The sequence below is a fragment of the Monodon monoceros genome, unplaced genomic scaffold, assembly GCF_005190385.1.
Source record: "Monodon monoceros isolate NGI ecotype Baffin Bay Population unplaced genomic scaffold, NGI_Narwhal_1 Super_Scaffold_22, whole genome shotgun sequence".
Classification (NCBI taxonomy): Eukaryota; Metazoa; Chordata; class Mammalia; order Artiodactyla; family Monodontidae; genus Monodon; species Monodon monoceros.
The window spans coordinates 38,587,607-38,615,574 of record NW_021703779.1 but is presented as its reverse complement, the minus strand read 5'-3'; the positions used below and the strand labels follow the sequence as shown (position 1 = coordinate 38,615,574).

Sequence of the window (27,968 nt, the reverse complement as noted above, 5' to 3'; positions counted from 1 at the left end):
CAGTGCTTAGGAAATTGACAGCAGGTACACAACGTTTTCTTGAATGAATGAACAAATTGCTGTGTGCCCCCAGTGATGCAGGCAGTGCATCACTTTCTTTTCTTTAAAACTATTTGTGACCTCACAGATCTAAGATATTGGAACTAGAACAAGGTGCCTTGTTTTGAAAAATTACAATGAAATGTCAAGTGGAAGCAATAGCTCAGAATCTTTTTGAATGATGGGAATCATAGGTACATCTTTGACTTTTTCTTCCTTTCTCATTTTCACTTATTTTTCCCCCTCTCTTCCCATAGGTTGAAGAAACTTTGTGACCTCTATGCAAAAGTTCTGGGCTCACAAGAAGCTTTGCACGTAAGGCTTCCCAACCCTTCCCTAAGGGAGAGAGATCTTGCTTTGTTGTCAGGGGGCTAGCAGGGATGGGCTTGTGCAAGAAGGGCTCTAGAGCTCATGTTTTCCCTGATCTATTCTCGGAGGAGTCTGCACCAGGGTTGGTAAACTTATGAGTTGTCCCAGAGGGTATGGGCCCTGGCTGTGCTAGTGGCAGCTTAGGCACCTCGCAACACTGATGTGTTTTAGGTGGTGCTACCCTTGTCCCTGAGTTCAGAGCTCTTCCTGTAGCAGGGAAGACATGCTGATTGGCTCAAGGTGAGCCCTGTCAGCTGAGTTTCCTAGACATCTTGGCAGGTAGCCTGAGGAAGCTGTGATCTTCAAATTCAAAGTAGTTCCCCTCCCCACTGGGTGGTTAAAGGTGGGATGGGATGGGTAGGGAGGCAGTGCGGTAGGGGCATTTGGTGATAGTCAAAGGGCCCAAAGGGCCCATAACCATTAGCCACAACGACCTCCTTCATCAATATTTAAAATAATGACCCGACATTCTCGTTCCATTCACAACTGCTGGGTTTTTAATGTTTTGACAAGGATTACGTCACCTTTTGAAAGCTATTATTAAATCCAGTTATCCGTGCAGCACTTGAAGACAATGGAAAAGGATGTACAAATGAGCAGTTAAAGCATGAGAAAATCTAATAAAGGGGCTAAGAATGTTTAACTTGTTAAGCCTCTTAAATCCAAATCTCTGCAGTGCACGCCATGACCTAGCTGAACAGCTACAAGGCTTCATCTTATCCCTCAGACACTTCCTTTGCTCAGCTTTGCAGTGGCTTTCTTCCTCCTAGTCAAGTTGTTGTGGCTTTTGAATTTGTCATTTTTGTTCATCCTTTTAAAGCAAGAGTTACTTGTTATAGGTGAAACACACGCTCTTGAAGGTTTGGGGGATTCCTCCTCAGTAAATGAACAAGAATGATGAATTGACTGGTTTGGAGAGAAACATAATAATAATGAAGAATGTGTTTTGTTTCATTTTTTGCTTTCATATACCATTTAACAAGTTTAAATATAAGCATAGCCTCTGGGCGCAAGTGTAATATGAGTGAGGTGGCAAGACCCAAAGTATATACACATTAAAAATTTATCCTACCACAGCTGCTAAAATTGACTGGTCTTTCTGTTTAAATATTCGGTTCAAGATATTTCTCCCTGGTAGATACTCAAGCTTTTTTGAAGTTATGTTCTGAGACACCCTCAGGCTGAGGCAGTGCAAAACTGAGGATTCTCCGACAACCCGTGAGATGGTTGTTCAGGGAAAACCCCAGTGGGAGGGGAAAGAAGTTGTGCTCAATTTCCCAAAAAGTTGATCATTTTTAATATGGGAAAGTCTCTTTTCCTAAGAAGAATGTGGATGATTAATTGCTGGTGATAAAAATGAGGTGGTCCTGGGAATTCCTGGCCGTCCAGTGGTTAGGGCTCCGAGCTCTCACTGCTGAGGGGCTGGGTTCGATCCCTGGTAGGGGAACGAAGATCCCACAAGCCACAAGGTGTGGCCAAAAAAAAAAAAAACAAAAAAAAAAACGAGTTGGTCATGCTGTTGTTCGCTCTTGGCACAGAGATGGGCACTTGCTTTGGCGTCTGTCCTGGGAGCAAGGAAAGGTGAAAGATGAAGTCCAACCTTTCTTCTGATCGGCTGGCTGGAGACAGCCAGAGAAGGATGCTCATGAGATGGAAGAGGGCCGGGCCTGAGGCATCAGAGCAACTTACACCCCTCAGACAGGGCCTCCTGCTTTGTAAATAGGATTCGTTACAAGTGACTATCCGAAGTCCCGTGTGTGACTGCAAATTTTTAAAACAAAACATCTTTTCCAAATCTATTTTTATGCTCACGTTTTTCTCTTAAGACTTGCCGTGTTGATTTTATCTTTTCAAAATAATACCTGGGCTTCCCTGGTGGCGCAGTGGTTGAGAGTCCGCCTGCCGATGCAGGGGACGCGGGTTCGTGCCCCGGTCTGGGAGGATCCCACATGCCGCGGAGCGGCTGGGCCCGTGAGCCATGGCCGCTGAGCCTGCGCATCCGGAGCCTGTGCTCCGCAACGGGAGAGGCCACAACAGTGAGGGACCCGCGTACCACAAAAAAAAAATTAATAATAATAATACCTAATGATAACACTTATGTTTAGTTATTGTAATAAAGAGCTTGAACTTTGCAAAATCTCAGCTAATGTTTTGCCTGTTCATGGCAAAAACATATTTTTCAGACCGATAGCTGCCTGCATCGCCATCAACAGAAGTGCCTACATCCCATGAAAACATTAATCTGTCTGTTCTAGCTTCTCTTAACGAAGTTGACTTGCATGAAAAACATGAATCTGGTCATTCTTTTTCCCTAACAGGCATGCTTTTCTACTTTTTTCATCCTCCTTACTCCAGTAAGCATAAATCCCTTTTTAAACTTGTCTTGAAACCATTAGGCACTAAAAACTTCTTAATACGTAAGGCCAATTTAAACATAGAGCTAGACAATTGCAGCTTATGAACAGTACCTGGGACATGAATGAACCAAGTGAGAAAACTTTCTAAGTCAGAATTTCTTAGAAGTCTATTACCAAGGACATTTACCTGCCCAAAGTCCTATCTCTAAAAACATCGGGATAATAAGGCTCTATTTCAGACAGATACTGGTTGTCCAATAGGAAGCCTACTGGACTGTGTTTGATTTATTCGAGACTAGATTGCTTCCTTTGAGTCTCCTTTGAGTTTTTGTCACTCTGCCTTGCAGCCGGTGCACTATGAAGAGAAGAACTGGTGTGAGGAGCAGTACTCCGGGGGCTGCTACACGACCTACTTCCCCCCAGGGATCCTGACTCAGTATGGAAGGTAGAGTAAAAGTGGGCTCAGTTCTAACTGAAACTCCCTGAATCTGAGTCCATAACTCTAAGAAGGTTCGTGGAGCTCTTCTCCACTGTTCCTTGTAAATGCTGGAAAAAAAAATCCCCAAATCCCCAATTTCCTTTGGATCTCGTGAATCTCACTAATGAAGTCATTATAATTCTGCATCATGATGGTGCCCTTGACTCTTAATTCCTCTGAAGGAGCAATCCCAATCAATAGAACCAAAGAAGGTGGCAGCATAAGAATAGGAATTTAGATAGAGGGTTCACTTATATTGTCGGAAGAAGTGTCTTTATACTGAGTTTAGGGCTCGGTGGAACTTCCTCAATGGGCACTGTATAAGTGCCAACATGGGTACAGCATTATAAAAGCAAATTGTGTTCTAGACTGGGGGTAAAGGGACTTGGGTTCCACCCCCTGATCCTACCAATAACCAACTTTGTCATCCTGGACGGGTCACTTCTCCTCTCTGGACCTCACTTTCCTTAGCAGGTGTATGAGAAAGCGCAAGATGGCATACAGTAGACAAGAATCAGTATGTTAACAGGAGCATAAGTTATTTTTCACATCTTCATTGAGATATAATTCACATACCATACAATTCACCCATTCGAAATGTATAATTCAATGGCTTTTAGCATTTACAGTGTTGTGCAGCCAGGTATGACTCATTGGTGTTTAGTTCATTGTATTTGATGACAACAACCAGGTATGAATTAGTAATATAGTAGTAATTATTATGACCATCAAAGTAATACTAAACGAAGCAATCATTTAATGCCAAGAGCTCAATCTAAACAAAATGGGAAATGTAGAGTGACGAGTAAAAGGCTGAGTATGCAACAAAAAAAGGGTATTAGTAAATGTAAATGGCTAATCAATCTGTTTGTGAAAACCAGTCAAAGAAGGATTAAAACCTGCTTGTGGGCTTCCCTGGTGGCGCAGCGGTTGAGAGTCCGCCTGCCGATGCAGGGGGCACGGGTTCGTGCCGCGGTCCGGGAGGATCCCACATGCCGCAGAGCGGCTGGGCCCGTGAGCCATGGCCGCTGGGCCTGCGCGTCCGGAGCCTGTGCTCCACCGCGGGAGAGGCCACAACAGTGAGAGGCCCGCATACCGTAAAAAAAAAAAACCTGCTTGTGAGAGGATACATAATGGCTTTGGTGAGCACTTTCCTCATCTTCCTGAAGATGGCAAAATATCATCTATGAGATCATTCAGAGGGTGCCACCTGATTAGCTACTGGTCATTAAGTTAATTTTTGGATATGCTGATTGTAGAATACGTCAGTAGTAATTGTTTCATTCCGCACTTATTGGCTAAGTGCCAACTATTGGCCAAGCACTCTGCCGGAAACTTCAATATATAGGCAGACCTCGAAGATATTGTGAGTTCGGTTCCGGACTACTGCAATAAAGCGAGTCACACAAAATTATTTTGTTTTTGGTTGCCCAGCGCATACAAAAGTTATGTTTACATTATACTGTAGTCTATTGAGTGTGCAAGAGCATTATGTCTAAAAAATGTACATATCTTAATTAAAAAATACTTTGTTGCTAAGAAATGCTAAGCATCATCTGGCAATGCCGGGTTGCCACAGACCTTCAATTCGTGAAAAAATAAATGCAGTATTTGCGAAGCGCAATAAAGCAAAGCACAACAAAACAAAGTTTGCCTGTACCAAGATAAACCCTCCCTGCTGTCAAGGAGCTGACGGTGTTAGGAGCTAGGGTAGGGATGGGGAGAGGAGAGAATATCAAACATTGACTCAAACATACTATGGTAAGTACTCTAAGAATAGAGGGGCACAAAAATGCCATGGGGGCCCAGGGAGGGATGGGCTAGCCTTACCTAGAGAAAGCTGAGAAGGCTTCATAATACACATATCACCTGAGAATTGTAGAAGGCAGAGAAAAGGCTATTGGGGAATGTATTCTAGGCAGATGGAACCATTTGAGCAAACGCTTCCTATAGGAATCTAACAAGTTCATGGAATGTCTGGGGAGAAGTTACACAGCTGGGCCCTATGGGTGATTTTGAGGATAGAATAGAGAGTAAGAAAGGCAGATAGGATCCTTTGCTTCATAAAACACATTTAGGAATACAAAACTTAACCTCTCAACAGAGAAAGACCATCAGTTTTGTGATGTAATTAGATTTCTGACCACGGGGTAGCTAGTTTCATGCTCAATCCCATAAGGAGTGTCAGGAAAATGCCTTTGGAGTGATGGAGTCAGTGGGGGGCGGGGCGGGGGGGGGGAAGGACACTCACCTGCACTAGCCTGACACTGACCACATGAAAGAAGCAAGATAAACCCCATCATATCAGGCATTTGTGGTGACATGGCAGCACCCTCCTTCATCTTTATTCCTTCTCAGGGCCATGTTTCAGGCTTCATGTGACTAGCTTCAATCTGTAGGATGGAAACTGAAGCAGAGCATATCTTAGTGACATACCTCTCAATCCAAGCAAGGACAACTGGCCCGCAGGGATTCCCTTGACCTTTCGGGTCCATGACATTTGGGATACTGCAAGGAATTTTATCTTCATGGCCTAGAAATTACACAGTAAATGTTCTGCTTCCAAATGGAAGACAGAGGACAGTATTGACAGTACAACTCTAGTAAAAAAATAAACTCACATTTCTTAAGGTTTTTTACTTTAAGAAATGTGTGTTTATTTCTTAGACTGAAATATTGGGTTGGGTTTGTCTGTAAGATGTTATGAAAACCCGAATGAACTTTTTGGCCAACCCAACACTTTAGTGATTAAGTAGTGGTAAAACACATAAGGAAGTATACGTGGAAATATCCTATAGTGTCTCTTCCCTCACCTGCACGAGAAACGGCAGGGATTTTTCTTCCCCAGTTTTGGGGCTTTCTTTTTCCGCAAAGGAAGAAGATTTCCACATGACAAGTGGAGGGAAGATATCTTTGCCTGTTTGAAATAAATTCTTGGTTTTTACATTTTTACATTCCAGTAGTCAGCATGATTAATTCTCTAAGCCTTTATTCTCTCTTCTAATATTTAATTCTAGGATTTGGCCAGGCCTCCCAGAGGTTTCCAATTTGGGTTCCGTCTGTTTGAAAACAGTGATTCATGTGGTGAAAGCAGCACTGTTTAATGAACATGGAAAAAGCAAAATTACCTTCTCTTGCCGAGAACCCTTCCTGAATACGCTTAGGCTCTCCAGCCCATGCTGGCTATGAATAATTCCAGATTATGCTATGTATTATTATCGGCATTCTAGTATTCTATAGTATCTTCTATTCTCCTCCCCTTTTTTTGCTTGATGGCAACAATAAGGGTAGGTGAAGGAAAACCCACCAATTCAAGCCAACTCATTTGGTTTTCTGTAAAAGACCCAGTGGTATACAGTGTTGACTAAGACAGAGCCTGGATGTTAGCTCTGGACATCCACATCCATTATGTGTAATATAATGGAAACCTGGAATAGGATGAATAATGACATGTTGATGGCGCTTCCCTTATGGTATTTTTGTCAGGGTAACAACAAACTGCCCCTTGTAGAAACTAAGTGCTGTGACACTCTGTCCTTTCGTGTAGCATATGGGCACTCTTTGTTAACTAGTGATGGTGATGATACACCAGGAAAAGTGTATAACAGAAAGACAGAGACTTTGACATCTGGTCGACCTAGTTCAAATCCTAGCTCTGCAATTTTCTAGCAAGTGGGTCTTGGCAAGTCAGCACACATTTCTCTAAGCCTCAGTTTCCTCATGTGTAAAATGGGATAATTGTAGCTATGCCATGGAGTTCTTTAAAAAGATTAAAAAAATAATTCAATAGAGGGAGGATGTATAACCAAGTGGTTAAGACTGTGGGCTCTGGAGTCAGATGACCTGGATTCAAATACCGGTTCTGCTACTTACTGGCTATGACCTAGTGTAAATTACTTTGTCTTTGTTGCTGGTTAGATTCCCCAGCAAAGCAGACTCTGAAGCAAAGATGAGCATATAGGATATGTACTAGGGAGAGCCTAGGCATCAACATCTGTGGAAGGGAGAGGAAGGAAGCAGGAGCAGGCAGAGAGAGAAGTTGGGTTTCTCCCAGTGAAGTTCCAGTGAAGACCTCAGCTGATCCTTCAGGGAGCTCTAGGACTAAGATGGCCCTTCAGAAATGTCCCAAGTTGGGGCGAGGGGTCAGGTTTTTATAGCCCTGTGATGATCAGTCACTGGATGCAATTGCTGCTGGAAGGAGGCATGACCTTGAACCAGGCAATTTTCTTTAGTGGAGGCAGTTGCCAAAGAGGGCTGACATCAGAAGGCCATCTTCCTGCAGCACTTCCAGCACCTGGGAATAAGTCCTTCATGTTTTTTTTTGTTTTTACTATATGATTCCATTTATATAAAATACTAGAAAATGCAAACTAATCTATAGAGACAGAAAGCAGATCGGTGGTCGACTGGGGAGGGGGGCCTGGAATAGGCCAAGAGCAGGGAAGAACAGCAAGGTCCTTCATTTTTGAAGGGAGGTCTAGGCAGGGCACCACAGTGTCCACTACAGCCTCTGTACCTCCATATTCTCACCTGCAAAATGGGGATTATAATCGTACTGACCTCATATGGTTGTGGTAAAGATTACTGCACTTAGAAGAGTGTTTGGCGCCCCCCAAAATGTTAACTGTTATAATTTAATGCAGTAAAACTCTTCACACTGGTAGAGCTAAGTGCTCAAGGAATGGTGGTTTTGGAGCCGTAGTCATACTCACAGAGTTGTTAAATGTTACTAATAGAAAAGGTTTTAAAAATTATTGGATCATGCCCCTTAGGAGATGGGGAAGCCAGAGCTCAGTGAGAGGAAGTGATTTGCCAAGTTCATTGGTGGAATGACCAGGCGGGAAACTGGGGGCACGTGTCCCCTCGCTCAAAGTTGGTGAGCCGGCTATCCATGACTGGGCATATACAGTCCCTCACTTTACGTATGTGAAGCAAATACTTATTTTACCTCCATTGATGTCAGTCCCTTTACCTGTAAGCTCTTGGTGCAGGAGTGAACTTTGACTTTTATTTCATTTTGTCTGTGACAAAGATCAGGTAAGAACTGGAGGAACTCATGAACATTATTCCAAAATTGCCAATGGACTTCCTGACATTTAGAGTCTGAGGAAACGGACCAGCCTTGGTCTTTGTGGGAAGGCTCTCCTCTGGCTTTCTGAGACTGACCACTTTTATCTCTTTGCTTTGCTTTCAAGGGTTCTACGCCAGCCAGTGGGCAGGATTTACTTCGCAGGCACGGAGACTGCTGCACACTGGAGTGGCTACATGGAGGGGGCTGTGGAGGCCGGGGAGAGAGCAGCCCGAGAGGTAAGGCCTGGGGTCATGGGCTGTGGGGAAGGAAGCAGCTCACGGGCCTGACAAACAGGTTAAATATGTCTGAGATCCTGGAAGCCAATTCCCTGTGAACCCCCATCTGAAGGACAGTGAAACACCTTTTTAACAGTAGTCACAGGTGAAATGAACACCTTAACCAAAAAGTAACAATGAGTCCAAGGTAAAAAGAGTCCATGGGGCAAAAGATCACCATGGCTATACTTGAGAGATAACCCAGGTCTAATATTATAGAACCAAACATGTTTACACTAGGATTCAGAATTCATTTATATATTTTCCGACAGTTCCTCTCATCTCATCCCTATTAAGGCGTGTTCACGGCTATTAAAATTGATGGTGAGTCTAATGGTTGGACCTTCTTATGCTGTAGATCGGAGACCTTTTGGATCTTTTCAAAGGTTCAGTGGACTACACTGGCTTTTACCCTGGTGTTTTTGATGGATATCCCAAAAGACATCGTTAGTCCTTTATTTAAAGAGATTAGGAGAAAGATGGTGTCATTTTTGTTATTTACCAAGATGCGCTTTCTTTTCAGATCCTACATGCCATGGGAAAGATCCCAGAGGATGAAATCTGGCAGCCCGAACCAGAGTCTGTAGTAGGTTATATTTTATATCATGAATTTAAATCTCTTTCCTCTAAAAACAATTACTTATGAATAGAACACACTTGTATATATTCACAGACCTTCCCCTAAGTGGTTCAACCCATGAACGTTTAAAGAGATGCCACGGCTTAGGGCAGAGGTGAGGGATTTAGAAGAACTTTGATAAAATTGCAGCTGCCACATGTCTTGAAGATTATTAGGAAAAAATAATTATTTTTTGGTCGGATGAGACATTACTCGGAGAGTTCTAGACTTATTAAGAACTCAATAAATGTCTGTTGAATAAATCTCTAACCTGGTGATAGGGGGGAGGAAATGAAAGGAAGATATGTCAGTATCCCCTGTCTGGGGACAAAGGAGTGGAATGAAATGGAGCAGATTTAGGTTAAAAATGCATTTTCAATATACCTATCATTTTGTAATAAAACCCCAGGAAATTTTCCTGACTGGAAGGAAGCATACACATCATAGAGGACAAGGGTCCAAAAGGTCAGAGTTATTCGTCTGTCAAGTGTAAGGTTAAAAACAGTAGCCTGGCCACTCCAAAGTCATTGTCTTAGTGCTTCTGGGATTGAGGACTGAGTGGACCACAGGTGCATCCACTCAGCAAATATTTATTGTGCACCTGCTTTGCATCAGCCTCTGGGATAATGATACAGCAGTGCTTTCAGATAACAAAAAAGCCCACGTGCCATGAAGATGACACGCTGAGAATGTAAAAAGAAGGGGTCATCTTAGTTTGGGGACACTGGAAAGGCTCCCGAAGGAAGTGAGATATAAACTGAGACTTGAAGTTAGTGGTCAGAATTAGTTAAGTAAAGGGCCCAGTGGGGAACGGGGAATGAATGTTCTGAACAAAGGGAATGTGACGTCTCATGGCCTAGAGGTTGGCAAGTGTGAGTCACGTTCGGAGAACTGGAAGAAATACAGACTTTCTGTACTGACACCAAATATTCTCTGAACCCAGGATGTCCCTGCGAAGCCCATTACCACCACCTTCTTGGAGAGACATTTGCCCTCCGTGCCCGGCCTGCTGAGGCTGATTGGATTGACCACCATCTTGTCAGCAACTGCTCTTGGCTACCTGGCCCACAAAAGGGGGCTACTTGTGCGGGTCTAAAGAGAGGGCATCTGTAACCACACCCTCTTCTGCTTCTATTTGGTGTGTGGGTTTGGGGAAGGAGTTGTAACAAAGTTCCATGAAGACACAAAGAATGTAGAGTGAAGCGGAGAGCATGACGATAAGTCAGACTTCGACCACAGGAAAACACAATATCTCTTTCTCCATTTTGATTCCTGTGTATTGTCTAGTACCTAGCTTAGCACTCTGTCTCACCCATTTCCAAGTTCACCGGTCTCAGAATCTTTACAGTAGTTAAACAGGCTTGTTAAAGGTCCTCGCTATCCTACAGTATACATTACCCAGGCACAAAAAACTAGCTTTTTCCTACCTCTGTGGCTTTGTGCTTGTCCTTCCTCTTACCCGTAAGGTCCACATCTTCCAAGATCTCTGCATTTGTCCTTAGAATCCTGTATTGTTACAGCTGGAAGAACTTAGACACCACCTTGTCCTTACTTGCTATTTTAGAGTTGAGCAAACTGAAGTCAGGAGCAGTGGGACTTAATTGCCCAAGGCCCACAGTAAGCCACTGATATTTTGTTGACTAGAACACAGGTCCATTGCTTTATCCCATTTCCCAGGATGAATTTCCCGATCACCCTCTCTACTCCCTGCCATGGTCGCTGATCGTGTCCCCCCTGTGTGGGTTTACTCTGTACTAAGTTGTTTTGTGCTGCTCAGTATATTTCCTTAAGTTTTATTGTCTTCTGCAGTGTGTCTTCAGCTCATTTTAATTTTTTTGAGGGTAGAAGTCTTGTCTTTTCTTCCTCTTGTATCCTCCCTTGTATCTGGATACGAAGGTTAATACACATTTGGGTAATTAAAAATAAAGTTGATTGACCAGATGTCTGTTGCCTTTTCTTTTTGGGTAATGACTTTCAAGGGTTTTGACAAATCAAATCAAGATCCAGTATTAGGTATATAATTGTGGCTTAAAAGCATTGAGACAAAATTTCCTTGAAGCTCAGATGATGCGTGCATTTGGATTGTGTGATCCATCATGGGTGGTGTCTATGTGAGCAGTTGGTAAATGATTTATAATGATATCATAAGGATGCTAAAAGACACAGCTCCTTGCTTTCACCCCCTCTGCCCCCGAAAAAAGGCTGTCAAAATAATTGACATATTAATAAGATGCTTTAACTATTAAGACAATTATAATATTTCAGTTGACCTTTCATATTCCTTATCAGTGCAAAGCTTTTTACTAGGTACACTCATTAATTTAAAACCATAGTTCCACAGTCCATTAAATCCTATTTGAACTACTTTTTAAATGAGATCATCATTTCAAAGTATTCATACCTCTCAACTCCCAAGATCAGTTTTTATCAGGATATATATTTTTTTTATAGCATCTTTATTGGAGTATAATTGCTTTACATTGTTGTGTTAGTTTCTGCTGTATAACAAAGTGAATCAGCTATATGTACACATATATCCCCATATCTCCTCCCTCTTGCGTCTCCCTCTCTCCCACCCTCCCTATCCCACCCCTCTAGGTGGTCACAAAGCACCAAGCTGATCTCCCTGTGCTATGTGGCTGCTTCCCACTATCTATCTGTTTTACGTTTGGTAGTGTATATATGTCCATGCCACTCTCTCACTTCGTCCCAGCTTACCCTTCCCCCTCCCCGTGTCCTCAAGTCCATTCTCTATGTCTGCGTCTTTATTCCTGTCCTGCCCCTAGATTCATCAGAACCTTTTTTTTTTTTAGATTCCATATATATGTGTTAGCATACGGTATTTGTTTTTCTCTTTCTGACTTACTTCACTCTGTATGACAGTCTCTAGGTCCACGCACCTCACTACAAATAACTGTTTCGTTTCTTTTTATGGCTGAGTAACGTTCCATTGTATACATGTGCCACATCTTTATCAGGATATATTTTAAATCCATAAATGACTATTCTCACATGCTGCTTTAGAAAATGAAGGTTGTTTTTCTTAGCATAAATGAAATTTAAGAAATCTCCCAGGATTAATCAATAATAGTATAGTTTCCAATTTTTACAGTGACATTTAGATTCATGAATTTGTAGGAACTTTAGAGACTAAATGAGGAGATTAAAGAACCCACTAAGACTTCTGTAATCATTTTGGTTTGGGGATCTGTCTAGAAATATAGTGTATTTGGCCTAGGAGTGTCTTCTTGAGCATGCTCCCCTCGGAAGCACTCCCGCCCACCCTGAGAGTCGTCATACTACTAACTCCAGCACATACATTAAGAAAGAGTCAAATAAGGAATTACCTTCTCCAGGAATCTCCTGGACCACTCATCCTCCAGCTGGGCCAGTGGAGAATGCTCAGTGTTCTCCCAGTGTTACATGCCTAGACCTCTTGTCCTGCACTTACCCTATGATATTGCAATTGCGCCATCTTGTTAAATTACGTGATTTGAGGTGCCAAGTTACATTCGGTATTAGTTACCAAGGTAAATCCTGAGATAGACAAAAATGGGAAACTTTAAATGAAAGACCTAAAAACCAGTTTCTTGTCTGATGAAACCCCTCACCAGTTTTGAGTGTATGAAAAGAGTGGGGAGGGTTTTAAAAATTTTTTTATTTAAATATAGTTGATTTACAGTGTTGTGTTAGTTTCAGACGTACAGCAAAGCGATTCAGTTATACATATATATATATATTCTTTTTTACATTCTCTTCCATTATAGGTTATTACAAGATATTGAGTGTATGTAAAATCTAAAAAATGATATAAATGAACCATTTTACAAAACAGAAATAGACTCACAGACGTAGAACACAAACTTATGGTTACTAAAGGGGAAAGGGGGGGAGGGATAAATTAGGAGTTTGGAATTAAAATATACACAGTACTATATATAAAGTAGAGAACCAATAAGGACTTACTGTATAGCACAGGGAGGGAGTTTTGAAGGGGTAGACTCGTGAAGAAGTCTCTTTAGACAGAGCTGCCATGCTTTGAGTCCAACCCACCCCAAAAGGGAGGGCCAGGGTTTTACCTTCTCTTCTGAAATCTTATGAGAGGGGCTTCAAGGAGACCCCTTCGAGAGCTTGAGACACCCCAGAGGAATCTAAAGCCTTGGCTTTTGTTCAAGATGCTTCTGACTTGAGAGTGAGGGAATGCTACTAAGACTGCCAGAAAACAGAAGCTGAATGGAGATCAAAATTGACTAACCAGACAATCCTACATTACCTACTCTTCTTAAAAACAATGTATCTGTGCCGTCTTTTGCAGAGAGCTAATTTTCACTTTTCTTCATACTCATTTTCAAAGTTTCAACTGCCTTTTTGACTATATTTTAGTTGAGGTAGCTCTAATAACTGGTTGGATCTGGTTCTGTCTTGGGTAGGTGATGAGTCTCAAGCAGTGATTCTCAGCTGAGGGTACACATCAGAATTACTGGGGTGCTTTGGAAAGACTCACATGTCTAAGCTTTACATGGAGAGTTTAATTTAGCAGGTTGGGAAGAAGACAAGTTTCTTCATAGATCTACTCTGTGAAGGTCTTAGCCAAGGGCTAAGAATCACAGGTTCAAAGGTACAATAGGGCTTGGGCATATGGAGTTGAGCTTTTCTCAGAGGCCTGCTGCTCTGTCTCTGTCCTCTGTTATATCAATGTGAAAAGAAGATGCTTATAAGATACTTGGAATAAAAGGAAACAGTGGGACTTCCCTGGTGGCACAATGGTTAAGACTCCATGCTCCCAATGCAGGGGGCCCATGTTCGATCCCTGCTTAGAGAACTAGATCCCACACGCGTGCTGCAACTAAGAGTTCACATGCCACAACTAAGGAGCCCTCAAGCCGCAACCTGGAGCCCGTCTGCCACAACTAAGGAGCCTGCCTGCCGCAACTAAGACCCAGCGCAAGCAAATAAATAAATAATAAATATTAAAAAAAAAAAAAAGGAAACAGTGTTCCTCTATGAAAGTTAAGCATTAATTCGACGTGTTAAAGAGTGAGATGTGTTCCCTGGATCATAAGAACTGCTTGACTGGGAATTCCCTGGCGGTCCAGTGGTTAGGACTCCAAGCTTTCACTGCCGAGGACACGGGTTCAATCCCTGGTCGGGGAACTAAGATCCTAAGATCCCACAAGCTGCGCGGCATGGCCAAAAACAAAAAACAAAAACTGCTTGACCAGAGAAAGGCTATCTTGATTGGAAGGCATGGTTGTCTTAGGCTGGGTCCTCCCCCCAAAGTAGAACCTCAAACAAGGGCTTTTATGTGGATAGTTCACTTTTGGAAGTGATTTCAGGGAGCAGAAGTGGGATTAGGAAGAGAGTGAAACCGGGCAGGAGGGAAAGCCAATCCAAGGGTGAGTTATTGAATTGGTCACTGCTGTGGGCTACTGGGGCTCAGTGCGGCCAGGGACCCTCTGAGGAGCTATGCAGAATGTACCTTAGAAGAGATCACCTGAGGGAACCAAAGAAGGGTGTATTTATCTCCCACTGGCTTAAGTTTTCCTTGAACTGTTAACTCCCTTCCAGTTTTGTCCATGTATCAGAATGGCCAGTGAAGAAGGTGCTATCAGTAACTTGCACATCTGGTTGCTGGCTGCTGCAGCAATGGCTGGAGTGAAAAAATAGGCTGGGATGTGGTGATGCCCAAGAGATGTCCTATATATAAGGCCCAGTATACAACTTAGAAGACGAGTTAAAAGAAGCACAATATGTTTTTGTTTGTTTGTTTGGTTTGGTTTGGTCCAAGGGAGAGATTCTGAATCTTGGGGGGGGAAACATCTGTTTATGTGACACTCTTATGGATACTTTAGTTTTAAAAGAATACATCCCAATTTGAGATCTTCAAGGCTGCACGACGGGGTGGGGGGCAGTGTCAATCCCATCTACTGATAAGGTCCCAGGCAAGAAAGAGATCGACGAAACACTGAGTGTTTGCCATGCCTGTGGTCTCCTTTTAAAAAAGTGGTCAGAAGTGGACCTTTGCATACCAGGCACCTGCTTTTGTGATCCTACTACTCTGGCCGCAACCGATTGGACTCGGGTTGATTTCCTGAGTCAAAGACAGAACTCTATGAGTAGCCAGTGGCCCATGAATTGGCCTGGCCCAAAGTCTTTCTGTGGCAGTGGTGAAGATGAAGTGGACACAAGGAGGGGGCAGACTAAGGCACAGGAATGGGGTAATGATGGCCGATCCTGAGGGAGTGACAGTAGAGTGGCTGCTGTGTCACTTGACCTATCGATGCATCTCAACAGCAATGACCGATGTTCCAGGACATCAGAAGACTTGACTGAACCCCAGTGGCCTGATCTCCCCTACTTCTTCACTTCCTCTAGTTTTTCTCTGGAAACTGAGTGTATTTAACAGAGATGTCTTACCTCTGCCAACATTCATCTCCCTCCTATCTGCTTCCTCTTGAACTTCAACTTCTGCGTGTCCCCAACAACCTGGTCCTCTGTCACTGTACACCTTTTAGGATCTTGTCTCCTGGACAATCTGTTAGGATCCCTTAACTTCCATCTTAACCTCGGCTCCAAGCTAAGAAGGACAAGTTCTCATTTCCACAATAAATTACATCTTGTAACCAAAGAGAATAGTCTAGAATGCTGTGTACTCTAGGAGAATGTATAGGCAACTTGGTGTGATGTGGTGGTGGGTTTGTTGTTTGTTTCCTGTTAGTTTGTCTTTTAAGTGCTGAGGAAGACTCATTTGAGTTGAAAATTCTCCTGGGGATTGATCTTAATGACATCTCAGCCTGTGGACACTAGAAACCAAGCTCCTGTATTAGAAATAGCTGATCTAATCAGACCCTGCACTTAGCCTGGGCTGCTACTTTCTGATGTGATTGTTCTTGGCATTTCTGCTGAGATCACGCAGTGAGTCACTGACAAGTCATACACAACTCCGGCAGAAAGACATTCCAGCCTCTGGCCTCCATCCATGATCACCTTGACCTCTTCTTTCACCTTTCTTTACATCTCTAATCCTCCACCATTTCTTCCGTAAGCATTCTGGTTCAGTTTATTCTCCTTGAAAATCCATTTCCCTGCAAGGCAAAATGCTGAGTGGCACTGAGCTTTTGTTCTTGAGTTTGACATATCTCTTTTACCTCTAGGCCATTTCATTGTATTATAGTTTCTTTTCCCTAACCCGCTGTCAAAAATCTTTTTAATACCAGAATCTTCCCTGGGTTTTAGAAAATCAAGCAGAAAGTCCTGGAGTTATGTGGGAACAGTGAGAAGGAGACCACCAGCTGTTTCAGAAAAGACTTAGAGCTGGCCTGGGCCCTAAGCCCCTCATCCCCACGGTTGATCCCTCCTTTCTGGTCTCGTGTTGTCCTCTACCTGCCCTTCTCCTCTTCTGCTGTTTGACCTCCAGTGCTGTCAAGCGCTCAGGCCCTTAGTCCACTGGTGAAGCCTGGGTTTGGATAAATATAACTCTTTCTGGAGCTCGAAACTCAGTGATAATGTTGGCCCTTTGGACTATGCATCCCTATATTTTGGAAGCACTCCAAGGACAAAATTTGTCTTCAAAATAATGTCCTCTAAAAGTTGCTTGGAGGGAGTTCCCTGGTGGTCTAGTGGTTAGGATTCGATGCTTTCACTGCCATGGCCCAGGTTCAATCCCTGGTTGGGGAACTGAGATCCTGCAAGCCATGTGGTGTGGCCAAAATAAAATTAAATAAATAAATGAATACATAAATAAATTAAAAACTGCTTGGAATGTTAAAACCAGGAAATACGTTATGTGTCTTTCAGAAATATAAGAGCCTCCCTGCCAACTCCCTGAATCCTTGAGCTTCCTTTGTTTTAGGTGCCCAATGCCACAGGCGCTACTTAAGCAAAGGACAGTGTAGGCAATGAAACCCGGCATAGAAAGGAGCAGTATAAGGACAAGGTTCACAGAGGGAGCTCTAGGCATTACTGGTCGTTCCCCAACGGCCATCTCTTTTTGAGCCACAAGTTAGGACAGAAGGTTGGGTATTAGACTTACGCGATATTCATCCTTCCACTTCCTTCCTAGTAGAATCTTGATGTTGTTTAGCTATTCACCCACCACTATGCCTCAGGGTAACTAGGCTGGCCACATCCTCAGTCCTAAAAGATGGGCACTGGTTAGTCTAAGCTGATCGTGGTGGGCCTGTTTCCTTTGTCAATGGTTACCTTAAGCCTGGGTATGTTACGTAATTCTGGCTAAGGGCAAAAAAGAAGTCTTCTTGGGCGGTGGGGGGTGGGGGGGCTGGAGCTTCTGGAAGAGAGTCTGTCACTCTTAAAAACAGACCCATGAAAGAAAAAGTCCCATCCCATCCTTTCTCTGGACATCATAAGTGTCTGGATGTGACACTTGTAATGGCTGCAGCCATCTAACTTTCAAGCTAAGGATGAGGCCCATACACAGAAAAGGTCAGGGCCAAAAGAGTCACAAAAAACCTGAGTTGTGGTCCTGATGCACCCTGCTTACAGCCTACCCTGTCTTGGGAGTGCTGGTCATAGGAGAAATAAATTCAACAAGTTTGCATACAGATTTTCTGATACTTACAGTCCAAAGCATCCTAAAAGATACACCTGACTTGACAAAAATTAATACCTTCTCCTAAGGCTACCTTTGGATAATAATCATGCTTATTGTTAATTATAATAACAGCTCCTTTCATTAAACATGTATTATATAGAAGACACTGTACATTATCTGATTTTATCATGAAATCACCCCCACCTACATTTGACAGATGAGGCGTCTGAGTCTCAGAGATGCTATGAGGCTAAGGTCTCAGAATCAGTAAGTACTGGACATGGCTTCACACCTACCTGGGAATTGTTCTTAACCTATGAGTGTTTTCTTCCCTGTCTACACTCCCTGATCCAGCCTTATAAAAGATCACCTATCCAGAATACTTAGGACCTGCACTTTTTTTTTTTTGCATATATCTTTTAAAAAATATATCTTTATTTGAGTATAATTGCTTTACAATGGTGTGTCAGTTTCTGCTGTACAACAAAGTGTATCAGCTATACGTATACATATATCCCCATATCTCCTCCCCCTTGCATCTCCCTCCCACCCTCCCTATCCCACCCCTCTAGGTGATCACAAAGCACTGAGCTGATCTCCCTGTGCCATGCAGCTGCTTCCCACTAGCTATTTTACATCTGGTAGTGTATATATGTCCGTGTCACTCTCTCACTTCGTCCCATCTTACCCTTCCCCCTCCCCGTGTCCTCAAGTCCATTCTCTACCTCTGCGTCTTTATGCCTGTCCTGCCCCTAAGTTCTTCAGAACCTTTTATTTTTTTAGATTACATATATATGTGTTAGAAGACCTGACCGTTTTTTTTGTTTGTTTGTTTGTTTGTTTGTTTTTGCGGTACGCGGGCCTCCCACCGCTGCGGCCTCTCCCGTTGCGGAGCACAGGCTCCGGACGCGCAGGCTCAGCGGCCATGGCTCACGGGCCCAGCCGCTCCGCGGCATGTGGGGTCCTCCCAGACCGGGGCACGAACCCGTGTCCCCTGCATCGGCAGGCGGACTCTCAGGCACTGCGCCACCAGGGAAGCCCAGACCTGACCTTTTTGAATCACTAGTATTTCCAAAGCTTAGACATTTTTATTTTCGAAAGAGCTTTTTCTTGCTCTCTTACCACGCAATCTAGTCCCAACATCTTCTTGATAATGTTCTTTTGCCTTTTCCACAATGTGGATCAAAGAATGAAAATCATTCAACAATAACTTAACAAATATATATCGAACACTCTCTCTATTCCAGGTATTTTTCTAGGTGCTGGGAATAGAGTCGTGAACCAGAGTGAGGAAGACTCTTTCCTCATGGAATGTAAAATCTAATAGGTAGACAGTAAATAAGTCAGTAAATAAATAAATGAATGCTGCCATATATTCTGTCAGTGGAGAGACTGACAGTGTTATCAAGAAAATGTAAGCAAGGTGAGGGGGTGGGCAAAGAGTGATGTGGCAGTGAGGGATGGCTATAGGAAATTTGGTGGTCAGGTTAGGCTTCGCTGAGAAAGTGACTTTTAAACAGTGGTCTAAATGAAGGGAATGAAGCATGGTGCTGTTTGGAAGCAGGGCATTGCAGGCAGGAGAGACAGGAGGCACAAGGCCCAGAAGGGAGAGGGAATGGTTGGAGTAATAAGGGAAGAGAAAAGGGGCCAGGGGATTTCTAGTAGGGGAGTAGGTCTGACAGATGTTTACTAGAGTCACTCTGTGGTGGATACTGTGGTGCACTGCCCACATCCTACCTTCAGGACTGCTGCCCTCATTCTCCCAGCTGCTGGAAGCTGGGAGGCTGACAACTCATGGCTGTGTCCCTTTCTGTGGGCTGAAGAAAGCCCGCAGGCCCAAAGATATGCCCCTTCCTAGGGGGAGCCCACATCCAATGACTGAGCAATGAGGACCATCCCAGCTTCACAGCTTCCATGGGATCAGCTGATGCCTCTGTTGCAATTGCATCAGAGTTCAACTTCACTTTCTGCCCCGTTTTGCTTCCTTCACTCCCTCCCAGGTGTTGATCCCAAGGGCACCCTCCAATAAACTTTGTGCATGCAAATCTCCATCTCAGTGTCGGCTTCTTGGGGAACCCAGTCTGTGACACACTTTGCAATGTGGAGTCATGTACAGGAAGAGGGGATGCAGGAGGCTACTTCAGAGGCCAGGGCAGTTGTCCAAGCCAGAGACTCTGGTGGCTTGGTCTAGTGTAGTAGACTGAAGATATGTATTAGATATCCGTGGACATCCAAGTGGCAATGTTGGGTGGTCTGTTCACTATATCTGTTACAGTTTAGGGGAGAGGTTGGGGCTGGTGATATAATTTGGGGAGCCATGGAATTGAGTGTAGAGAAATGTCTCCTTTCAGCATTTCTGTTATATATTTCAGGAGTTCACACACCTGGTTAAACAATCTGCTACCTCCCAAAGAATTTGAGACAACATCCAGTACATGTAAATATAAAGTTAATAAAACAAAAACAGAAAATCAAGGCTCATGCCAAAAGGAGTTGATAGGTGAGCAGTCAGTGGATGAGGAGAATGTGGACACGGGGAAGGCCAACTGCTACATAAGTGGGGAATCCGAGGAACTTAGCAGGGACACCCTGACCCAGGCCTGAAATGTAACTATTTCATTTTGTCGCACTGGTGAAATATTACATCAGAAATCCTGTGGGCTGGGGGTTTCTCAAAATGCACATTCAACTCACCAAGTGGATTCCTGGCACATCTCACCCTAGTGTGAATAAGCTTCATCAAATTGTAGTCAACCAGGAATAAAATCTACTCTGAAAATGAACTTCTGGGCAACATCAGGATGTTGGGAGACCCAATGATTCCTCCTTCCCCATCACTTCCTGGGTTCCTCTTTCTGCCCTTCTCCTCCATGTCAGCTTTTCCTCGTGTCTCTCCTTGGCCTCCTCCTGGAGCCCTTTCAGTTGGTGACCTCCTCCTTTCCCAAGATCCTGCTGATGCCCAGAGATAAGCCCACGCACCCATGGTCAACTAATCTACAGCAAGGTTGGCAAGAATATACGATGGAGAAAAGACCGTCTCTTCGGTAAGTGGTGCTGGGAAAACTGGACAACTCCATATAAAAGAATGAAATTAGAACATTCTCTAACGCCATACACAAAAATAAACTCAAAATGGATTAAAGACCTAGATGTAAGTCCGGATACTATAAAACTCCTAGAGGAAAACATAGGAAGGACACGCTTTGACATAAATTGCACCAAGATCCTGCTGATGGAGGGAAGAGGGTCCCATGTGCGTGCAGTGCTTCCCAGGGGCCAGCAGGGGGATGCTAAAAGATACTTCATGGCTTGGCCTCAGAAAGATGAAGATGGGTTCCCTATTTGAAAGAGTTACATGAAAAAATGGATGGGTAAGAGAACTAAAATAAAGATAGGTGAGGGGGGGAAGACTGCAATGAGTTTGATTGGCTTTTTGTCTACCCAGCTGACTGTGACCTGAGAACCTCCCCCTGGGGCTTGCCCCTGTGAGCAGTACTATTTCCTCTCCCTTGGGCATCCTTCCCTATTGTCAGCCTGGAGAATGTCTACACTTTGTCTTCAGCCACTCAGCTCCAGAATATCTTTCTTCAGGAAGCCAAGGAGAGGAGAGTCATCTGGGTCCAGTGAGGGTTTTCCCCCGGGGCAACCCATCAAGGCTCTCAGTGCCAATCACACTAGAACACCTGGCTTGGTAGGGTGACCCAGACAGGTGAGCGGGGCAGAGCACAGGATCCCGGGTCGGGCAGGCAGGTGATTTAGTCGAGGTTCCATGGAGACTAGTGCAGGTGGATTCAGGGGCCCAGACCTCAGCAGGGGTATGAAAAGTCATATTCAGCAGGAGGGTGGGGAGGGTAGGAGATTGGCGGTGCCTGGGTTCCAGCTTTATCCCTGCTTCCTAGGGAGACATGGTGAGAACATGGTAGTTAAGGTGCACAGTGCAGACCACTGGCCTAGGACTGGATCTCAGGTCCCATATTCTCACAAAGGGTCTGCCTGAGGGGACAAGACAGAGGATTCCATGCCCAGTAGCCATCAGCAGTCCCCTGGGAATTCTGTGGGAGGCCTAGCAGCCTCTGCTTCTTTTGTGTGTGTGTGTGTGTGTGTGTGTGTGTGTGTGTGTGTGTGTGTACGGGTCCTCCTGCCTGAACTTGAAAGTGTGCCCTGCCCTGGATTAAGATTTGCTGCTGTTATTCTCTGCCAACCTCCCGAGAAAACTAGACTGAGGCTCGCTGGACACTTGCATGGCAAGCCCATCTTTTCCCCTGAACGTTCCCTGACCACCAAGACTATCGTTTCCCTTTGCTTACCCTGGCCATGCCCCTGTGTTGCCCCTGCCTCAGGAGATGGAATTGTACCAGGCACAGTCTCCTTCTTTCTGTCTCAGGGGGACTGGCCATGCAGATCCAGTTTTCCTAGACATTGATCCATGAAGGATGTTATCTGCCAAGCGCTCGAAAGCACCCACCTGATGCTAAACAACCCTCATATTGTCCCAATACTGTCTTCTCTATTTACCTAACCAGGAATATCTACTTTGGACAGATTCATGTGTGTGCCTGGGTCTGGGGGCGCAGAGGGTGGAGGAGAAGGTTGGCCTGACTTTGAGAAGCCAGGGGCTGCCCTTCCCGGGTGTGCCCTGTGTCAGTCCCAGCCCTTGAAGTGAGCTGAGGTGAGGCTGGATTTGTTCCTTTCTGTGCTTGTTAATTTTAATTTGTTAATTTTGTATTTCAGCCAGATACCCAGCTTCCCCTCAAGACTGGGCATGTCATAAATGATTGAGTGAAATAAATAATGAATAAATGCTTCTCACTTGGATTCCAGTTTAAATCCAGGGAGCCCTGGTGAGATCTGAGGACTGGTCTTGTCAATTATTTCTTCCAGACTAACCTCCGGTTACTAATTGGCTCATTTAAATTCCTTCTTTTGAGGACATGTTACAATGGAAGTAAGATAATTAAAGAGCAGCAAACTTGAATTTGCGGTTGGATAAGTTTGAAGCTATGTCATTACCATTATGATACTGGGCACCATATGAAATTGTGGTCCAGGGAAACAACAGTCAGTTTTAATCTTTCTCCTGCAAATGATGTTTCATAGTAAAATCTGAATATTAACGGTGATCCTTGATTCTTACTTGCTTATATCTCTATGTGTACCCAAAATACTAGCTTTAAGGCAGTAATTTCCAAACTTTTTCACATTAAATTACATAGAAAAAAAATGACTGTATTTGTATGGCATATTTTGTAAATGGATAAGGTTACTCCATGCCTGGAAGTGAAGAGCTTGAGGGCTCTAGGCACGCGAGACACATCCCTGTGCCCAGAGGGCTGATGGACTCCAGATCTCTGCACACATATAACCCATTTGGGGTGGGACTTATCATCTGGGGAGACATCAAACATCATTTAAACAAATATGTAATTTTAAATCTTTATGGAGGGAAAGTAAAGATAAGCAATTATGATGGTGACTTAATTGTGAGGAAGGGATTGTCAGGAAAGGCATCTCCTAGGAAGTGATATGTCATCGGTGACCTGAAGGATTTAGCCAAGTGAAGAATGGAGAAAAGAACCTTCCAGAGAGAGGCAACTGAGACAGAAAAGGACCGGCTATGTCTGAGGATTTATAAGCAGAACTAGATGGCTAGAAGGTTCTGAGGGAGAGAGGAGGGATAGGCGAGGATAGGGAAGCAAGCAGGGGATAGACCAGGCGAGGCCTTGGGAACCATGATCCGTCATATCCAAAGTGCAACAACAGCTATTGAAGGGATATCGTCTCTGACTGAGGATCAGATTTGCACTTTTAAAGAGATCACTCAGGCTACTGAGTGGTGTGGTTTAAAAAAACAAAAAAGAACGAAAGAAACCAGGGCATTTTGATAGAAGACTAACGGGAGACATGATAGTAGAGAAGTACTTCAAGATGTATTTTTAGAAGTAGTAGTAATAACAGACCACAAACTGCTACTGCATCTTCATTTTTTTTAATTAATTTTTATTTTATATTGGAGAATAGTTGATTTACAATGTTGTGTTAGTTTCATGTGTACAGCTAAGTGATTCAGTTATACATATACATATATCCATTCTTTTTCAGATTCTTTTCCCACATAGGTTATTACAGAATATTGAGTAGGGTTCCCTGTGCTATACAGTAGGTCCTTGTTGGTTATCTATTTTATATATAGTGGTGTGTATATGTTCATCCCAAACTCCTAGTTTATCCCTCCCACCCATTCATTTTTGTTTTTGAGGCTATCACTTACTGTTACTAACAGCTTCACCTGCCTTATCCTATTCAATGCTCAGAACAAGTGAAGAGCTCCACTTAACAGGTGAGAAAATCTACACTCAATACCAAGATTCAAACCCAGGACTAGCTGGCTCCGGAAACCTGAGCTCTTCACACTTATGCTCTTCTACCAAGGAGGGTGATTTAACCAAGAATCTGTTTCCAAAGCAAATTCTTAGGGCTAATAAATCAAAATGTACATGTAAGAATAATAAGTATTCTCAGTTCTGTGTCAAATCTAAGAACTACAACCAACATACTTTCCTGTCCCTGAGCTAAACAATATGAGAACGAATCAAAAGTAACTTGGGGGCTTCCCTGGTGGCGCAGTGGTTGAGAGTCCGCCTGCCGATGCAGGGGACACGGGTTCGTGCCCCGGTCCGGGAAGATCCCACATGCCGCGGAGCGGCTGGGCCCGTGAGCCATGGCCGCTGAGCCTGCGCGTCCGGAGCCTGTGCTCCGCAACGGTAGAGGCCACAACAGTGAGAGGCCCGCGTACCGCAAAAAAAAAATAACAATAATAACTTGGCTACTTGTCCCAGGAAGTACTTGCTCCTTGTATACAAAACTTTGAACCAACAAAAATAGACTATTTATTGAGATGAACAGCTTGCTCATCAAGACCCACTTCAAGACCCCCGCTTCAGTGTGCCTACCCACCCTAAGCTATTATGTCATAGACTCTGCCAATCCAAACCAGCTTTCTGCCTTTCAAGACTGGCCTTAAAAATCACCCACCCCAAACTGAAACTTATAAACCCTATAAACCTATAAACCCTGCCCTAATTTCTCCACTCTGAGACACTGCTGAGACCCTGTCAATGTGATATTCGCCCTTACAGCAGTGAGTCTCATAAACTTAGCTTTGCTTGATCGACGTGTTTCCTGGTGGTCTTTTGGGTGGTCAATGGTTGACAAGTGTCTGGTAGGGAGCTCTGTTACCTAAAGGGAGGCCTGAGAAGAAGGTTCTCGTAAGAGCACAGTATTCAGTTGTGTGCAGAGTCTGAAAGAATTTGGATTAGAGAATAGAAATTTATTTGGATTGGAGAACAGAAATTTCTGTTCTCTAGTTTATTAAAGGTGCAAAATTGGAGTCTAGTTTTGTGCTTACGTAAGACAAATACACTTCTCAGGACCACAGATTCCGATCTTTTTGTATCTAAAAAGCAAAACTGGGAAATGGCTATATTCAGGTGTGTGGTGGGGCAGGGGATGGGGCATTGGTGGGAGCAGAGGACAGCCCATATGGTTTTAAATCATTCAAAGTTCTACTTAATGCTCCAAATTCAGGTGCCTGAAATAGCAGGAATTTGAGGACAGGCCAATACTGGCATTTAACTCTTCCCTTTCAAGAACATCAGGGCCCACGTGGTAAGCTGAATAATGGCCCTGGAAAAGATGTTCACACCCTAACCCCAGAACCTCATGTGGGAAGAGGGATTTTGCAGATGTGGTAAGTTGAGGATAGTAAAATAGGGAGGTTATCCTGGGTTATCGGAGTGGACCCAGTGTAATCATAAGTGTCCCATAAGAGGGAGGTAGGAGGGTCAAAGTGAAGAGGAGGTGATGCGTTCATGGTAGCAAGAGATTGGGGTGATGTGGCCATGAGCTAAGGAATGCTGGCAACTTCTAGGAGGTGGAAGAGGCAAGGAATGGACTCTCCTCTGGAGCCTCCAGAAGGAACCAGCTTTGTTGACACCTTGATTTTAGCCCTGTAAGACCCATTTCAAACTTTTGACCTCTAGAACTGCAAGATAGTACATTTGTGTTGTTTTAAGCCACTAAGTTTGTGGTAATTTGCTACGAGAGCAATAGGAAACTAATGCAGCCCATAAAATTAAATGGCTGACATAGCAAAGGTATTCATGATGATTGTGAGAGAAGCTGATCTGCTCTCACTCCCTCTGGCCCACTTCCCAATGAACTTGACTTCAGGGTGCACATTATGGCCTGCTCTGCACGGTTCAACACCAGCAGATGGGCCCCCATCTGCACCTCCTGTGTTCCCTGGCTGATGGTGATACACTGACCCACGGTAGCTGGCTGAAGACACTTACAGGGCAAGCAGAACTCCTTTACTCATTTTCTTAATAAAATCGAATTCACTGCTAGACCTATTTGGTGTCTATTTAGTCTGGGGTGCATGGTTTACCAGCTTAGATGTCGGTCTTTTCAGGGTAGAGTGGCTGAGGTTCTTTATGTTTAGCTCCACTGAGATCCCATAAACGGAACCTACAGGACTCTTAGGCATCGTTCAACATGTCAGGCACTATTAACCATATATTTTTTGAATTCATATAGCCCAGAATAATATAGGCTGTTTGGGGGACCTCCAAGTTAATCCCAGTACAATATAATGTGTAATCACAATTTTGACTCCCAGTGCTTAAAGAGTAGTTGCAGCAGTTTATTGCACCAAACGACTCCAAGTGAAACTTCCCCCCAAACCCTCCTTACATTCTGTCTCGCTACGCTGTCAAGGCAGCTTTTGAAAACCCCTCCTTCTCTCCACCTGCACTCCAGAGACCCAAGTTGATTTTCTGAAATTTTCTCTTCTTCTCCCCACTTCCCTTTTCTTGCTTTTCCCAGATTAGTTCCCTACCCGATTTAAGGTAAAAGCCATTCCACCTCTCTCAGCTCACACCAATGTTCTTCCTTACCCATTACCGAGATGGACACAGCAGAGACTGAAGAACCAAGCAGTTCTAACAAAAAGTCTTACTGGGAGATTAGGGCAGTGGAAAGGCTGTAGATACTAGACATTAATATTTTTGATCCATGTCACAACCGGAAAGTAAGAGAACCACAGGTAGATGTGTTTGGAGGAAATTCTGGAGGTGACGCCTCTTTAGTTTAGAGAAGGATGAAATTGTCTTGAACACTAGGTTTTCCGTTGGAAGGAAACAGCAGTGTTTGGCCAGAAGATGGCACTCTTTTAAAACAAATTTAGGCAGCCCTTTAGCACAGGGGGCTTGGGAGACAGTGAGTCCTAGTTGATAAAGATCTCGGAGTTCGGAGAAGGGCCAGGTAGAAGGGAACAGATGACTGTAGGGGTGAACAATAGTCAGTGGAGCAAAAGGGATTTAACATTCAGCACTTACTGATGCTTGTTGTGGTTTTCCTTAACATTTAGCCATGCCATCTGCTGCGGTCTGAATGTTTGTATCCTCCCAAAATTCATGTTGAAATTCTAACCCCGAAGTTGCTGGTATTCGGAGCTGGGGCCTTTGGGAGGTGATTAGGTCATGAGGGTGGAACCTTCATGAACAGGATTAGTGCCCTTACAAAGAGGCCCAGCAGAGATCCTTTGCCCCTTCCACCATGTGAGGACACAGCTAGAAGTCTATGAACCAGAAAGCAGGCCCTTATCAGACGTCGAATCTGCCAGTGCCTTGATCTTGGACTTCCCAGCCTCCAGAACTGTAAGAAATAAATTATTGCTGTTTAAAAGCCACCCAGTTTATGACATTTTTGTTATAGCAGCCCGAACGGACTAAGATACCATCTCATTATTTTTTATTTCCTTTCTCTGCCCTATGTAGTGTTCTTACCGACTTGCTCCACAGTGATGCTTATAGAGGTTTGAGGACAGATCCTCAAAACCTCCCCTTAAATCTCATGTCCTTCTAGAAACTCCCCTTGCATTCATAATATCTCAGGCTTTCCTGCCATAGCCACAGTGAATGTGTTGGTGTCTACAGTAGGCTATGTTCTCCACGAGGTAGGCTCTATCTGTCTTGTTCACTGCTGAATCAGGGAACAGAGCCCTAAGTTCTGAGAGAGGAGAAGAAATTCTTACTGTTACCCAACACCTTCCTTTGTTTCCATCCTGGTCCTCCAATGTCTCAGCCAGCTTCTCCTGGCTAAGGGCTATGTCTTGCATTTTTACCACGATCTCGGTGTAAAGCGGACAGT

The 27,968-nt window shown here is 43.9% G+C and overlaps 1 protein-coding gene across 2 annotated transcripts in view; it reads left to right on the top strand.

Moving 5' to 3' along the window:
• MAOB (monoamine oxidase B) overlaps positions 1-11,146 on the top strand; it is a 112,664-nt gene extending 101,518 nt beyond the window's left edge. Inside the window, exons 11-15 of one of the 2 annotated variants that reach the window (XM_029240078.1) lie at positions 297-354; positions 3,113-3,210; positions 8,439-8,550; positions 9,113-9,175; positions 10,152-11,146. In XM_029240078.1, coding sequence (XP_029095911.1) covers positions 297-354; positions 3,113-3,210; positions 8,439-8,550; positions 9,113-9,175; positions 10,152-10,304 — 484 coding nt within the window. In that variant the 3' untranslated portion in view covers positions 10,305-11,146. The remainder of the gene's footprint in view (positions 1-296; positions 355-3,112; positions 3,211-8,438; positions 8,551-9,112; positions 9,176-10,151) is intronic. The other variant, XM_029240079.1, reaches the window with a different exon arrangement.
• The last annotated feature ends 16,822 nt before the right edge of the window (positions 11,147-27,968 follow it).